Here is a 14,876-nt window from a genome sequence, read left to right as displayed (position 1 = left end):
CAAAATGTGCAACATGACATACATCTCTGACTTGAAAGGAGAAAAAAAGCACTCCTTTAATGTGAGAATGTGAAAGACACCCCCGTATTATCATCAAAGAGTCAAATCGTGTAAAGCTGTTTGTACAAAAATCCCGGTGAAGTTGGTTCAGGAGTGAAGTATAGGCCTCAACGTCAACCGCTGCTGCTAGCGGCCCAATCGGTCCTGGGGTTGTGCCGATGACCTTTCACCTTCAAATCATGGTCCAAAGGGTTAAATGCACCACAGACGCACTAACTGCCTTCAACAATCATTTTAACATTCATCCCTGATTTAAAAAGTTCACATTTCATCTCCTTTTACACATTTGCTGTAGGAATAATTGATTTAATCTAATTCATTAGAAAACAACAGCTTTATAATAGATCCATGCTTTTATTACAGCAGCATAATCAGGAAATACGTGTTTTTAATTCAATCAAAAATTTACATTTACCAAAAATTAAATCTTCAATTTTTAATTAGAGTAATATTTTGCACTCTCATAGTGAATAGAACCACATCTATTCAGTGACTTCTACTAAAAAGCAGACTTTACTGAACCTAAATCTGCTTTTGATTAATTAAACATGGCTAAATGCAACTAAAGTGACTTAAATTGTGACCAAAATTCTGCTGAGAATTGACTGGATCTTTCTAAAAAAAAAAAAACACTCAAAAAAACAAGCAGCTAAAGTCTGTAAACTCTGAATTTCTTTTAGTATGGCCAATGTATAAAACAGATTTTTAATTAGAATTTGCAAGTTTAGTTTATTATTGAGCTGGTAAAACTAAATCAGTTTATTTGTTTTATATGTTTATTTGTTCCTTCAATAAATGGTCACAGTTACTTTATTTTTTCTTGTTTTCTCGTCCAGCTTTGTTGCTAAAACTAATAGGACTTCATGTCGCGTCATATTTATTCCCCAGAAAACAAAGAATTAATTATTACAAGTGCCTAGAAACACTGATAAAAATAAAAACTAAATTTTATTAACAAAATTATATTATTTTATTTTGTTGGAACTGCTGCTGGTAAATTTTCAAAGAGCAATTACTTTATAATGAAGATTTTTTATTTTTTGAATAAACTGATCTAAATCTTTGTACGCAGATTAAAGTTACTGTAGAATAGATTATGCGGCTGCAATAAGAGATTAATTTATTTACAATCTTATTTGGAGTGGCAATAAATAAAGGCTCTAATTTGTTAAATTTCATACGCCTGAACCCTAAAAGTCAATTAAATTTTTAACATTTTCCGTTTTGTCCGCCCAAAACTCTGCTTTGCATCCCAAACTGAACAGTGAGGAAGAAAACATCATAAACTTTAATTTTTATCATTTTTATGCACCATGACAACTGTTTTGGCAAAGAAGGACAATTGCACCAATAGTTGTTTTGTATTAAAAATGCACCAAGACGTAGGAATTATACAACATTATGTACGTGTGCAAGAACAAACATTACCTGTGCTTATACAGAAATGTCAGAACAACATTTTTCTGTGTATTTTTATTCAAAGTGACTGAGAGTTTTTAGTGTGAGAGGTACTGCAAAGCCCTGAGCTCCAACGTACATAAAGGGCTTTTAGTTTTAATCCTCAGAAGCAGCTAAATACATTCTGTTTTGGAGTCATCGACTGGCGCAGCTAAGCTACCCCAGTAAAGACAGATTGTATGTCACTCAATTCTTTGGCCAATCAGGGACGGGGAAAACTTTTAAAACAACATCAGGAGAAAAAATATTATCTGTGAGTATAAAATATACTGAGCAAATCAAGCAGAAATGAGAGACCGTGGCTAATTTGGTGTGAACTGCTGTTCTTGCAAATCAAAACGCTCTGAGGTGCCTCAAAAAGTGAAGAATGCATCATTGATAAAGGTGGGGGATAATCCCAGATTATGAAAATAAATACTTCTAACTGGATGAGGTGAAAAAAGCAGCTTGTTTACATTTAGAGGCATCATTTACCGGCTGGTGTGACAAAACAGACCAAAGATTATAATCTCAAAAGTGTCACAAAAAAACAAAATAACACAAACTACGGATTATCCGACTGCCCCCCTCCCCCAAAAAATGATGCATTAGCGACAGGAAATGTGCTGAGGTTTTAAATCCCGTCTTCCATTTTTCAAATACTATTTCTAAAAACAGAGTTTTCAATCTTTTTAATCTTAAAATCTCCTAATCATTCCTCAGATTTCATTAATTTACATATTTTTGGCATTTCGTGGCTTGTGAATTTTAGATATGCACCAAAAAAAAAAAAAAAAAACCCAAAACAAAAATAAATACCAACAAATGTTTGACATCCTCATAACGTTAATAAAGTCAGCTTTTCGTAATGAGAAATACATGCGTTTTACAACAGCGTTTAAGGGCCATTGTAGGTAGAAAAAAAGTACATTAGTGAGAAAAAACTCAGAAATTCTGGGAATAATATCAGAATTTTTCTGTGGGAAAAAATCTGAAATTTCTGAGTTTTAAAATTCAAAAATGTCTGAGAAAATAAAGCAGAAATTCTTAGATTAAAATGACAATTTTTTTTTTACAAAAACTTGAAAATTTCTGAGTTAGGAAAGTTGAAAATTTGCAAGAACAAAAAAAAAATCTCAAATTGTGACACTAATCTCTTCTAGGAAAAGAACTCGGAAATTTCTGAGTGTGAAAGTCAAAAATTTGCAAGGTAAATCTCAGAAATATTGAGATTTATGTCAGAAATTTTATAGAAAAAAAAGCAGAAACTTCTGAGTTTGAAAAGTCAATTATTTTCTAAAAAAAAGATTCTGAAATTTCCAAGTTTTCTTCTAGTAAATTTCTGAAATTAATCTCAGAATTTCTTTTTTTTTCTCACAAATTATTATTTTTTTCCATCTCCAACAGCCCTAATACACCTGGTAGTATCTTACATCATTACTATTAAACTGTGACTTAAAAGATTTATTTCTTAAATGTATGAAAAACAAACTGGGACAGAAGTCATCTCGTCTCTCGTCACGTTTCGTGTTGAATTTATCTTAAAACAGAATCAACGAGCCGTCATGATCTCATCTAAGGCGGGCCACTTCAGCAGCTTCATCCCCAATTTTTGGTATCAAGCTTCGTTTTAAAGGGAGGAAATGAATCAACGTAACACAAAAGGTACGAAAAGGAGCAACAAACGGGCAAATACTTCACTCCTCCTGTTCGAGTCTGATGGTGAGCTGTACAGGGTCCTGTATAAAGCTGGGAGAGGGGGGGGCAGTGTTTAAAAGCTGAGTGGGTGAGGTTAGAGGTGTGGGCGGGGCTTTCCCAGGCTGCACTACCTGTGGACGGGCAGGTGCAGGCCGTTCAGGGGGTTGAGCGGGTGGGGGACAGGGGGTTGCAGTTCCAGCTGGGCCAGCAGGGAGAAGTGGTCCGAGGGGATGTGGGGGTGGGGGCAGCCGGTGATGTTGTTGTCCACCAGCCACTGGCTGTCCAGCGGGCCCAGGACGCCCACGGCGCTCATGTGTGTCTTGGAGAAGAAGATGTAGTCGATGACGCCCTGCGGGAACAGAAGAGACGTTACAAAGGGCTCCCTCTAGTGGCGAACAGGAGAACAGCTTCCGCACAGAAATAAGACGGACCAAATCATTGGTCGGGTCAGTACGACGGCGTATTAGTGACATTATAGAAATGTAGTAAAGAAAAAGTTAATTTCCTCTAAATTATTCAAATTTATCTCATAAATGTTAGAAAAAAACATTTTTGAGTTTCAAATGTCAAACATTTTATAGAAATAAATGAGAAATTTTGAGAAAAATCTTAGTTATAAATATCCTTTGGTTAAAACTGTGAATTGGATTAATTGTGTTGAATCAATTGATAGGAAACAGACTCAAAAAAGGCCATTTGCTTAAAGAACATAAACAGATCAATAGTTTTAAGCCAAAGCTGTACAAAAAAACAAATACATTTTTCATTTATGATAAAAAAAAAATCTTCGTGTACATGTTCTTCCCAGAGCGCAGTTTGAACTTTACACCTGGTTCAAATCCTGTGAAAAAAAAAATCTCCTAGCATTTTTAATATCCAGTTACTGATCAGTTAATCCTTTGCTACAAATGATCAACTGTAAATAAATGAATGCTGTTATTAGAGATTCAGCTTCTTTTTAGACTCAACTTCAACGATAAACACCCGAAAAATATTTAAACTGAAGCAACTTTTCGGGGGATTTCAGCTTCATCTAAGCAGTTTCTATTAGCAAAGAAAGCAGGAAGCAGAGATAACACAACCACAGAATCTGATTTAGCAACATTTAAGATGAGTGAATTCACTTCTCACTTTCAGGGTGGTAAACTTTAAAAATATCAGCTAATTCTGTCTTAATGTGGGCAAGCTAAACTTTGACCTTGTTCCTGTAAAAGCTGAACTTGCACAACAGCTCAATAGATAACGGGCAGAACAGAAATCCTGGAGAAAACTGGCATCCTGTTTCCGTCAGAGCAAAGAGAAGAGAGACGCTCCGAGTGGAAAAAAAGCAAAACCTGACAGCCAGCAGATGAGCCGCTGGTCATGAAACGAGACGAAGCAGAAAACCACACATTATGTGAAAGTTGCCAGCGTGACTCTTTCCAAAGCCGGGCCAAAATGTCAGCGCATCAAAAACTGCGAGGCGAGACGAGATTCAAAGGCTTCACCACCAACACGCTTTGAAAAACTGCAGAAAAGTGTAAGAAAAAAAAAAAGAGCCACGCATCTCTGGTTAAAAGGTCTTCCAGACTAACTTCTGGTTTCCACAGGAAAGCTATTAAAAAGTGTTAAAACATGTTCCACACGTATGATTTTGGGTTTTCCACTCGGTTATGAATTTTGAGCTCTTTAAACGAGCCCAAAACTTTTTTTTTTTTCAGATCAAATGTGAAATTAAAATGATTGATTTAAAGGAAACTGAAGGAAGGAAAGATGCAAAATCTACTCGGGTTATATTTCTTTAAGTTTAGTTAATCTAAACTTAAGTTTTTGTTAATCTAATCGCAGGTCTTGATCGATATTTCTCCAACAATCCAGTATCTGTTGTTTCAGTCAAACATGAATCCCTCCTTTTTAGTCAGGATCAAGTTTCAGGGGCAGAAATCAAGCCATTTATAACACTTCCATATTTTCACATTTTTAGAATAACAAACTTAAAAGTATTTTATTGAGTATTTTTTCCTGACAGATCAAGAAAAAGTAGACTTTAAACATGGAGTGAATAGAAAACAATACAAGGTTTGCAACACAAAGATTTAAAGCAGCTTTAGGTCGCATACGGATGCAACAATATGAAAATTTGGGCCAATTTCGAAATCTGATATTACCGTATTTTCCAGTCTATAAGTCGCATGAATCAAAAAATGCGTCACGAAGAGGAAAAACAGCACAAGTCTCAGGCCTAGAAGCTGCAGGACCAGCGTGATTATGAAAACTGAGACTTATAATCGTTAATTGATATTTACCAATATTATACAGTATGTCCTACTGCAGATTTCCAAAGCAAAACTACTGACTGTAACTGTGTTTCCATTGATCATATAGCTGCACAAATTGGATTTACAAAAATAGATTTACTTAATGGAAACGCGGCAATTTTGGGGAAAAACCCCAAAAACTCACTTTTGAATCAAATGTTTTTTGTGTTAGGATGAAGTGATTTTTTTTTTTTATGTCCGTATCAAATTTTATTTATTTCGCAAAACTGCAATGAAAACATTTGTATCACGAGTCACGTGATCAACAGGATGTTACTACTGGCAGAACAGACGAAGAAGAAGACGACAGGAAGTAGGAGGATGATGGCGCAGGATGTTTTTTTTAATGATTTGAACAAACTTATACACGTGATCTTAACTGCGTTTCTTATTTTAACGGAAACACATTTTGTTTTTTCCACATTAGCAGAAAACTGACAAGAGCTTTGTCGGCTGGCGAGTCCTGCTGAGCAGCAGGTTTCTACCTTGAAGTCGTATGTGTAGTTGGTGTAAGGCATCAGGTTGCTGTCGTACGCGCTCTTCAGCTGGAAGCTGTGTGTGATGCTGCCGTCCGAGTTGCCGTTCTTGCCGTTGCAGCTGAAGTTGGTGAGACACTCGTTGTAGCGCAGCTCCTTGAAGTCCTTGTGGTTTTCAGCCACACCGCCGTTGCTCAGGTACTCCACCACGCCTGCACAGCAACAACATGCAACAAAAATAACTTAAAAATCGGCTTCATTCAGTGGAACATGGTCAAAATCACTGTTGGATTCTTCTTAACTCAACTAGGGATGCAAGTTATTGATTAGTTGAACTTTCGGCTCAGTGACATCTCCGCCATCTTTGTTTCTATACCACCGGAAATAAAGATGGCGGCGCCTCTGCTGGATGGAGGCCAAACTGCAACACTAATAGAAGGTCTGAGCGGATGTTATAAGTTAATCGATCGGAACTCATTTTAATCTAATAAACCATTAATTTACAGTCAACCATAAGTTGCTGGACTTACCGGAGTCGGGCAGCGAGTTGAGGTCGGCACACAGGACGATGGGGATGGATGAGGGGTCAGAGGTCGGGGAGTCCGTTGTCATGGCACCCGAGGCTCTCTCAGCGATGCTCTTCAGCTCCGACAGAAACATCATGGTTTGGATCAGCTTAACGTCCGAGTACTCCGGGTCCCAATGCATGTGAGCGTTGGCCACAAGCAGTAGCTGCCTCTCCTGAGGCTTCACGCCTCACAAGAGAGAAACAGGATTATAGATTTTAAAAGTTTAATACACATAAAGACAGGCAACAAGAACCTCTAAAGTAAATGAAATAGCTACTAAATTAACACGGTGGGGAGATTTTATACTTCCTAAATTAATTTCCAGTAAATTTCAGATGTGAAGAAACTCTTTAAGCAGCTAAAACAAAAATTATTACAGCTTATCTTTCCTTCATAGCACTAAATATTATGAACTCAAATCAAATATATATAGAGCAGACATAAAGTCATAAAATATTAAGCAACACAAGGCATAAAAACAGCATTAAAGGCCTCTAACTCTCCAGTAAACAACAAAACTGCTGCTGTTCACCGAGTGACAAATCTCTGGTGCCACCTTGTGGAAATACAGGATATTACACATGAATTTCAGATTTTCACAGTAATTTTGTCGTTTTTTAATAGAATATTTAAACAGTATCAGCAAAGAAAGATGATTTGTTGGTTAGTTTCACTTCAATCACGTTTTGATTGCAGTATTTCAACTTATAGTGAATAGAATCAATCAATGTATCGATAATAGAAAGAGGGAAAAATAAAAATCATGGTCACATGACCATCTCGTCTTACCACTGGCGAACATGTTCTTATTAACCTCCAGCAGAACCGTCACGCCGATGTTGTCTTTGGTCATCACTCTGTTCAGCATGACCTCTGACCCCTCAGAGTTGGCCATGGCCACCTGATTGAACTCCACGGTGTGTTTCTGGACCAGAGTGAACCTGCAGACATCAGCAGCGTCCGTTGTTAGCTCCCAGCTGGACTCCATGTTGGTTCTGTAAAACTTCGGAGGTTCTCACTTCTCGGTCTTGAAGAAAATGGCGCAGCCATCGACGTGTTTCCTCTCCTGCTCAGAAACCAGCTTGGCGCGGGATTTGGGGCAGAAGTAGCCGTCGTAGCCGCGGTCCTTTAGTGTTTCCAGGAACAAGGTGTAGTACTGCTCCGTCTCCACTTCCTGCAGAAACACAGAGGAAGAAGTTGTACTGACAGAGTTTTATAATTTTGCAAAAAAATAAATAAAATCATAAATATTTTTTGGAAAAAAAGAGAAAGAAAAGCACCAATTTTACACATTAATTAAAAAATGCTAAAATATATTTTTCAAACATGGTTTGAAAAATTTTCATTTTCAAAATTTTCTCCCAAAAAAACGTAAAACATATATTTTTTTAAAAAGACCAAATTTTTCATGTTTTATTCATTTTGAAAAAATGTTTCAAAAATACTTTTTGATAAAAAAATTTATATATATAAAAAAGAGTAAAGCACAAATTTAACAAATTTTTATTTTTTTCAAAAATACATATTTTTCAAAATAATTTGTTTATAAAAAGAAAGGCAATTACAATCTCAATTTTCAAACTTTTATGCCAAAGAATTTTCAAAAATAGTTTTTAAAAGCACTAAATTTCCACATCTTTCATTTATTTTCAAAATTGTGTTTTTCCTCAAAAAGATGTTTTTAATTTTTTGGGGACAATAAAAATACAATTTTAAAATTTTCCAAAAACATTCTGTTTCTTCTCAATGAACTTTTCACAACTTTCATTTTAGCAAATGTCACTGGATGTTTGTTAACCTCAAATAAGAGAAAAAAGAAGTTTCTTTTGTAACTTATTTTAAAAAGCTAAAACCAACCACCTGCATTTTGCTGCGTCCAGGTTAAATTCACACCATTCAGTTGAGTTTCACCTGAACTTGTGTCTTTATAACTTATTCTCAGATTTCACATTAAATGAACTCGGCTTCACCTGCAGGCTGATGATGTCGGCGTCACAGCCGGTGATTTCCTCCATGATGCCTTTCTTCCGGTACTCCCAGTTCAGCGCCCAGGACGGACAGTAGCCGTAGAGCTGCCGCGTGGCGTACTTGTCGCACAGCACATTGTAGCACATGACTGTGAACGCAGCTGCAGGCGAAGCCAGAGGAGTAATCAGAGCGGCAAAGAGTGGCTTTTAAAGAGTTAAACCGACCGGAACCGACCTGTTGGGCTCATCAGGTCTCGCTCCTTCAGAGTGATCCACGGTCTTTGGGGGAGCTGCTCTGGGTGAACTGGGGGGATATACGAGACGATGGAGCGGGTTATAAATATCACATTGATATGATGTAAATATTAAATGTGCTGCTGAGGGTTTTACCTGCCAGATTGTCGAGCATGTAGTTCAAAAGCTTTCTGGTTCCGTCGGGCTCCTGGTACAGATTCAGGATGTCCTGCGATAACGGATTTCCTGCAACCAATAAAACGTCAAAATGCAACTAAAATGTGTGGTTATGGTAAGAACTACACATTTACATCTAGCATATGTTTAACATCGTTTCATTTTATCATCTGCTGTATTTGAGTCTGTTTTATGGTTTTTTTAATATTTTAAAATACTGATCACTGTGGCCGGTTTGAATCATCTTATATTTTTATTCATTTTTTCCTGTCTGGCAAGAAAACCTCATAAATCTACAAATCTAATATCAGTTACTCCAGCAACTAATATTAAACAATTATTTTTGATGTTGCAATCTTTTTTAATATATTGTTTTTAACAATTTTTTGTGTGAACTTTTATAAAATAAGATAATTTACTGATAAGAAATTATACGTAAATCCAGTCAAAAATACGTGGTAATATTTTGTATTTTTGCAGTGTAATAACAAAGAGATGAGATAATTTCCTTTTCATTAAAGAAATGCTGAACAAATCTTTTTTTTAATATTTAAGTTTTAGAACATCTAGTTTTGTAATGGACTGAATATTTTCACTTCATATGAACTGAAAAGTATTTAGCAATATTCAAGTTTCATTGGCAGATTATTCCACTTATAATATCGGAAAATGTCTTGTTATAAAATGACCTGCAAGTGAAAATAACACTTTTGTTTAAATCGTTGTTAAGGAATTATTGAAATAAAACAATCTCTTATATCGGGCTGAAAAGTTACTTGTAAGTTATTTCTGTCTTATTTCAAGTTTGCTAAGATATTTGCACTAGAAACTAGACCAACAATATTTGGTAAGATTTTGCATTTGCAGTGTAAAACTCCCTAAATAAATGAATTAACGGGTAGTTCTAATATAATCACCGGAGGATGAAGAAGTCTCACCTTTAAGTCCCAGAGTTTGAAGCTGGAAAAGCCGGCCCAGTTCGTAAGGCAGGACTCGTAAAAGATTGTTGTTTAAAAGCAATTCCCTGCAAAAAAAAAGCAACAACCAAGCATTAGTGTTCAGCTCTAAGCTTTTATTTCTGACTATGAGATTATTTCCAGTCCTTGACTGCAGAGTCTGAACCTTTATTTTGTTCTCTTAGATCATTTAGCATCTAAATCCCCGCAGAATTACAAAGAAATCATTAAAGTTCAGTAACAGATTAATGAGGCAAATAGCAATAAAGTGGATAAATTGTTTTCTACTGGGGAAAACAAACATGGCTTCCCTATGATGGGTTTTAAAGAAATGGAGGCCGTGTGATGGTTCTGGTGGGAATCCCAGCTCTGTCATGTGTTTGGCAGGCGCCACGTAGCGCAGGACGGCCTACCTGAGAGAGACCATGTTGCCCAGTTCGGCGGGCAGACTGCGCAGCTTATTGGACGACAGGTTCAGGTAGACCAGGTTGGGCAGCTTGGCGATGTCCGGCGGGATACGGGTCAGGTTGTTGTCGTTGATGTGCAGCGCCGTCAGGTGCGTGAGGGTCCATAACGAGCTGCTCAGGCTCCTGACTCGTCCTGATTCCAGAAATCGCAAACAAGACGACATTAAAATCTGATTCTCAAGAACTGATGATGATGCAAGGTTATTATAGTCAACTAAAACTAACAAAACAACGATAACTAAAACTGAGAAAACAAGTTTGTTAACTAAAACAAATAAAAACGGTAATTAATGGGGGAAAAACTGGACTGTGCGTTTATAAAACAGACTGGAATTATAGGTATAACATCCTTTGTTTTTGTGTTTATCTATTTATTAGTCTTTCAAACTGATGTGAAATTGATTATTTTCCCCAGACACAAGCAATAAGCATCCATTATCCTCCAAGATAGTCCTCAAAATAGCGGGAGAAAACACCAGAGTCATTTGGTTGTTGAATACATTTTTTGAAAATGCTACACCTAAAAATCAACCAAAGCATGAAAAAAATAAAACTACTACTCTAATTAATAAAATCTAAACAATATTTAACAGATAACTAACAAAAACAAGCAAACGCACTCTAAAAACTAATTAAAAGTAACTGAATTAGACAAACAAAAAGTCACGACAAAATAAAACTAAGCTAAAATTCAAACCCCAAAACTATTATAACGCAGGTCTGATGAATTTCACAAGAGTAGAGACATAGAGCTGGATGAATTTATCATGATGTGAACATTTCATATCAGTCGATATTGATAATTATTGACTCGGGTTTTTTGCTTTAAATATCAGAAATGGTACCAAACTGGTGGCTTGACTTTTCCTGTTTTATTCAGTTTTTTTTATTTTTAAGCACGGTGGCAGAACTTTAAACTGCTGCTGCGGAAGTTACTCAGAAGGTTGTTGCTAGGTAACCAAAGAATGAGCGAGTTGCTAGGTAACCAAAGAATGAGTGAGTTGCTAGGTAACCAAATAATGAGTGAGTAAGCTGATTCCACTCAAAACAATATTATCGTTTCTCTCAATAACTTATGGGACAATTTATCGTCCAGCAAAAGTTATCGTGACATGCCTAGCGATGCAACAATCTGATATCAATATCTGTATCGGCCCCGATATTGACAAAAAAATCTAGATTGGGTATTGGTGGCAATGTATCCAATCCACTTGGGCAGATCTATTCAGTCTAAATCTATGCTTAGTGCTTTGAGCGACATCATAAATGAATAATAAATGGTTTATTATTTATTTAAGTCGTTTTAAATATTACGAAATTTGTTTGTTGCAGTTTAATTTTTACGTTTGACCAAGTGGTAGTAAACTTACTGTTTTTTCATCCGTTTCCATTTCTTTATTATTTATTTTACAGTGGCTCTTCTACTCCTGAATGCAGTGACTGAACAAATTAAAGTTGCTTTTACGTGTTTGACCAAGCTTGTGAAGTTATTGGTGCATTTAAGCGTGCTATACTGGTGGAGAGTTATCAAATAAATGTGAAATTCAGTAAATTTATGTCTGAGTATTGAAATTCTGATTTTTTTTAATCAATTCAGCACTGTGTTTCCTTATCGGATCGGTATCAACCGATACTAAACCTCAAATATCGGTATTGGAAGTGAAAAAAAGTGGATCGGTGCATCTCTGGACTTCTTCTGTGGTTCAGTCTGAATTGAAGAAGCTATTTTGTCTTTTGAAACTTCTTCAAGAAATAAAAGAGAAGACGACCAGCTGCATTTGGCTGAACCCTCTTGGATGTTTCTTTAGCTGAACATTTTGAACTCAAAGCTTTGGGATTTATTTCCCGTTAACTAGAAGCAGTCGGACTAACCGGTTATCTCGAGCTCGTTCCAGTGAGACTTCTTCCCATTGGCCGCCTCCTCAGCTGACATGATGGTGTAACATCTGCGGGGATCTGGAGGATCATATTTTTCCTTTGGCATACCTGTTAATCTGAAACAAAAACAAAGCAAACAGAAACACTGAGTCCAGCTTTTAATTCAGAGAGAAAAACTTTAAACTCAAGGAGAGAAAAAAGAAGTTTTGTAAACAGATTTCAAGAAAAGAAGAAGTTAGAAGAAAAAAAGCTGCTGGTTCTTTATTAAGACAATGTTTTTTCCGGGGTGACGCATGATACCGCTTCAAATGAATCATACATCATACGGCTGGAGATGTAATTTTAAACAGCTGCTTTCCAGGACGGCCTGAACATTTCAGGCTGTTTTCTCATCCCAACCTTTTTTTAATAGTTTTTTTTTTTTTTTTTTACAAATACCCTGTCAATAACCACCAAAGAACTGTGTGTAATAACTATAATTCATAATTTTATGAGTAAAGACACAAAACGTTAGATACGTACTTCAGAAAACTTGTCTGTTTTTCTGAGTATTGGTAAAATAGGGATGAACTATTTTGTGAAATCAATAAAATAACGATAAAAGTGAAGTTTCTTCAGGATACACCGAAATGTATTTATATTTAATGAAGCTCTTGTGGAAACAAAAGTGGGGAAAATAATAAAAGCAACAGTCCTGCAAATACTTTCAGTTATTTGGATTCTCAGAGATCATTAGCTGTAATTCAACTTTAAGTAAATAAATCATAATTTCTTATCGCAGCAAGAATTTTGTAAAGATAACAATAAATGATACGGTAAATGTTAAATTTGCATTTTGGGAAAAATTACCTCTAGGATTAGTTTTAATACAACATACTTGTCCAGAAATAAACACACCAAAGTGAGACCTCCTGTTCATACAACTGCTTTGTTTATATGATGTTATTTTCTATGCTGAACCTGTTGAGCAACTTAGAGATCAAGAAAATAAAGTAAGTGCTATTTATTGTCACTTCACCCACTACTAGCATTTATATACACACATTATCTACAGTAAGTTTGAATTTGGAAAGTTTTATATTGGAAAAAAGTAATTTGTAAAAGTGTTCCTTCTGCCTGAATTTATGATCTGTCTTACTTTTTTTTCTTTCAGTCTTTAAAATACCAGAATTTGTACATAACTTTTCTATCTATCTGGTGAAATCATTTTAAAGATATTAAATCAAGTATTCCAGTGCTTTTCATTTTTATTTGAGTAATTTGGGGGTAGGATCTAATATGTTTGTCTTCTTCCCACTCCTTTTCTAACTGGATATAAAAGTTTGGTCATGTATTTGATATATTTTTTGTTTTCTTCTTAATTATTTTATTTTCTCTCTGACCTTTACTTGTTTGAAATATATACGGATTCCATTTCAATTTCTTAGATGGCTACTGTTTACTTTCACTTGACTAAAAATATGTTGAAGTAGCTACTCTTTTTATATTCTAGATTTGCATTTTAGATTTTTTTTTCCCCCCAAAAAAATATATTTTGACTGGAGCTTTCTATATTTATAAAACAAAAAAGTTATAATTCTTGGCCTGTTTGGTTCTACAACTAATAATTACTCTTTTTCTAACATGACTTTATTCTCCTTGCTGTTAACATCACATATAACTCCAGACACCTCCCTACCCCCAGAAAATTGAGGAGGTATTAATTTAATATGCATGTCGGTGCAGAACATGTAACACACCTGTAGCATGGGAGCGTTTTGCAGCAGCATGCAGACTAACCTGAGAAGTGCTGCAGAACTTTCTGCTTGGTGTTTATGCAGCAGCAGACATGAGGTTGGCCAAGGCGAACAAGTTTGGAAAAGAATTGCATAACCTGTTTACACATTACTGGGTCACAAGCAAGGAGCAGGGTGACATATGGCCTGCTGGCATCTGTTCATATCACAGAACTACACTTCCAGAGGAAACTTTCATCACACCCATGCAGGGATTTTACATATTTAGACTCTGAACTTCAACTAATCACTAAAGTTTTTTTTTCCTGCAAACTTGGAAATGGTCGCCTCAAACTCTGAGGTTTGTAATTTTACGAGGTGGGAGAGTTTTTTCTTAAATGGGAGAAAATGTAGCAATGCCAACTGCACAGACAGCTGAAGGACGAGACTCCAAACATAGCTGTAGTGTCAAAAGTAGCCAGACGGGCCCGTTCGGGAAGAAGTTCGGCTTAGCAGCTGTCACACCTCACCCCAGAGTCAATATAAGTGTCAGATAATTGATAATATTGATAACGCTGATCATATTAACACATTAATTTAGACAGCGATAAAAACAGCACACAGCCGCGTCCACCGGGGAGCGCCTCCGAAGCAGCGGGCTGGATTAGTTCGGCTATCGGCAGCTGTGCGCTCGACACCCGGGCTCACTGCCGGGGAGCAGACCTGCCAGGAGCGGGTTTAATCTGACTCGGAACCGACCCGGGTGGATGTGTTCTGTGTGAACGCGAACCGAGGCGGGATTTTACCTTCATTCGGGGGCGGTAGAAGACGATTTATGAAGGGAATTAGCAGCGACATGCAGACGTGCCTCTGGAACCCGTGTAGACCCCTGAACGTCTCGGAAACAGAAGGAAGAACAACAAACGCGGCTTCCGCTCGTTCCCG

The 14,876-nt window shown here is 36.5% G+C and overlaps 1 protein-coding gene across 1 annotated transcript; it reads right to left on the bottom strand.

Annotated features, from left to right (window-relative positions):
* Nucleotides 1–2,946: 2,946 nt before the first annotated feature.
* Nucleotides 2,947–14,857, bottom strand: cnot6l (CCR4-NOT transcription complex, subunit 6-like). The gene is made up of 13 exons (XM_008417774.2): nucleotides 14,738–14,857; nucleotides 12,211–12,332; nucleotides 10,285–10,471; nucleotides 9,854–9,939; nucleotides 8,895–8,984; nucleotides 8,740–8,808; nucleotides 8,508–8,665; nucleotides 7,557–7,711; nucleotides 7,327–7,478; nucleotides 6,499–6,723; nucleotides 5,978–6,180; nucleotides 3,327–3,544; nucleotides 2,947–3,246 (listed from the first exon to the last, which is right to left on the bottom strand). Exons 2-13 carry the CDS (start codon nucleotides 12,320–12,322, stop codon nucleotides 3,195–3,197), a joined length of 1,707 nt encoding a protein of 568 aa, XP_008415996.1. The 5' UTR covers nucleotides 12,323–12,332; nucleotides 14,738–14,857; the 3' UTR covers nucleotides 2,947–3,194.
* Between the last annotated feature and the right edge of the window lie 19 nt (nucleotides 14,858–14,876).

The sequence above is a fragment of the Poecilia reticulata genome, linkage group LG9 (assembly GCF_000633615.1).
Source record: "Poecilia reticulata strain Guanapo linkage group LG9, Guppy_female_1.0+MT, whole genome shotgun sequence".
NCBI classification, from domain to species: Eukaryota; Metazoa; Chordata; class Actinopteri; order Cyprinodontiformes; family Poeciliidae; genus Poecilia; species Poecilia reticulata.
This window is presented reverse-complemented; position numbering and strand designations above follow the sequence as displayed.

Coding starts and splice junctions, on each gene's coding strand:
- cnot6l (XM_008417774.2), bottom strand. CDS start 12,322: ATGCCAAAGGAAAAATATGATCCTCCAGATCCCCGCAGATGTTACACC. Junction 8,666..8,739: donor AGACCTGATGAGCCCAACAG/GTCGGTTCCGGT, acceptor CTTCGCCTGCAG/CTGCGTTCACAGTCATGTGC. Junction 3,247..3,326: donor CTGCACCTGCCCGTCCACAG/GTAGTGCAGCCT, acceptor CCCCTCTCCCAG/CTTTATACAGGACCCTGTAC.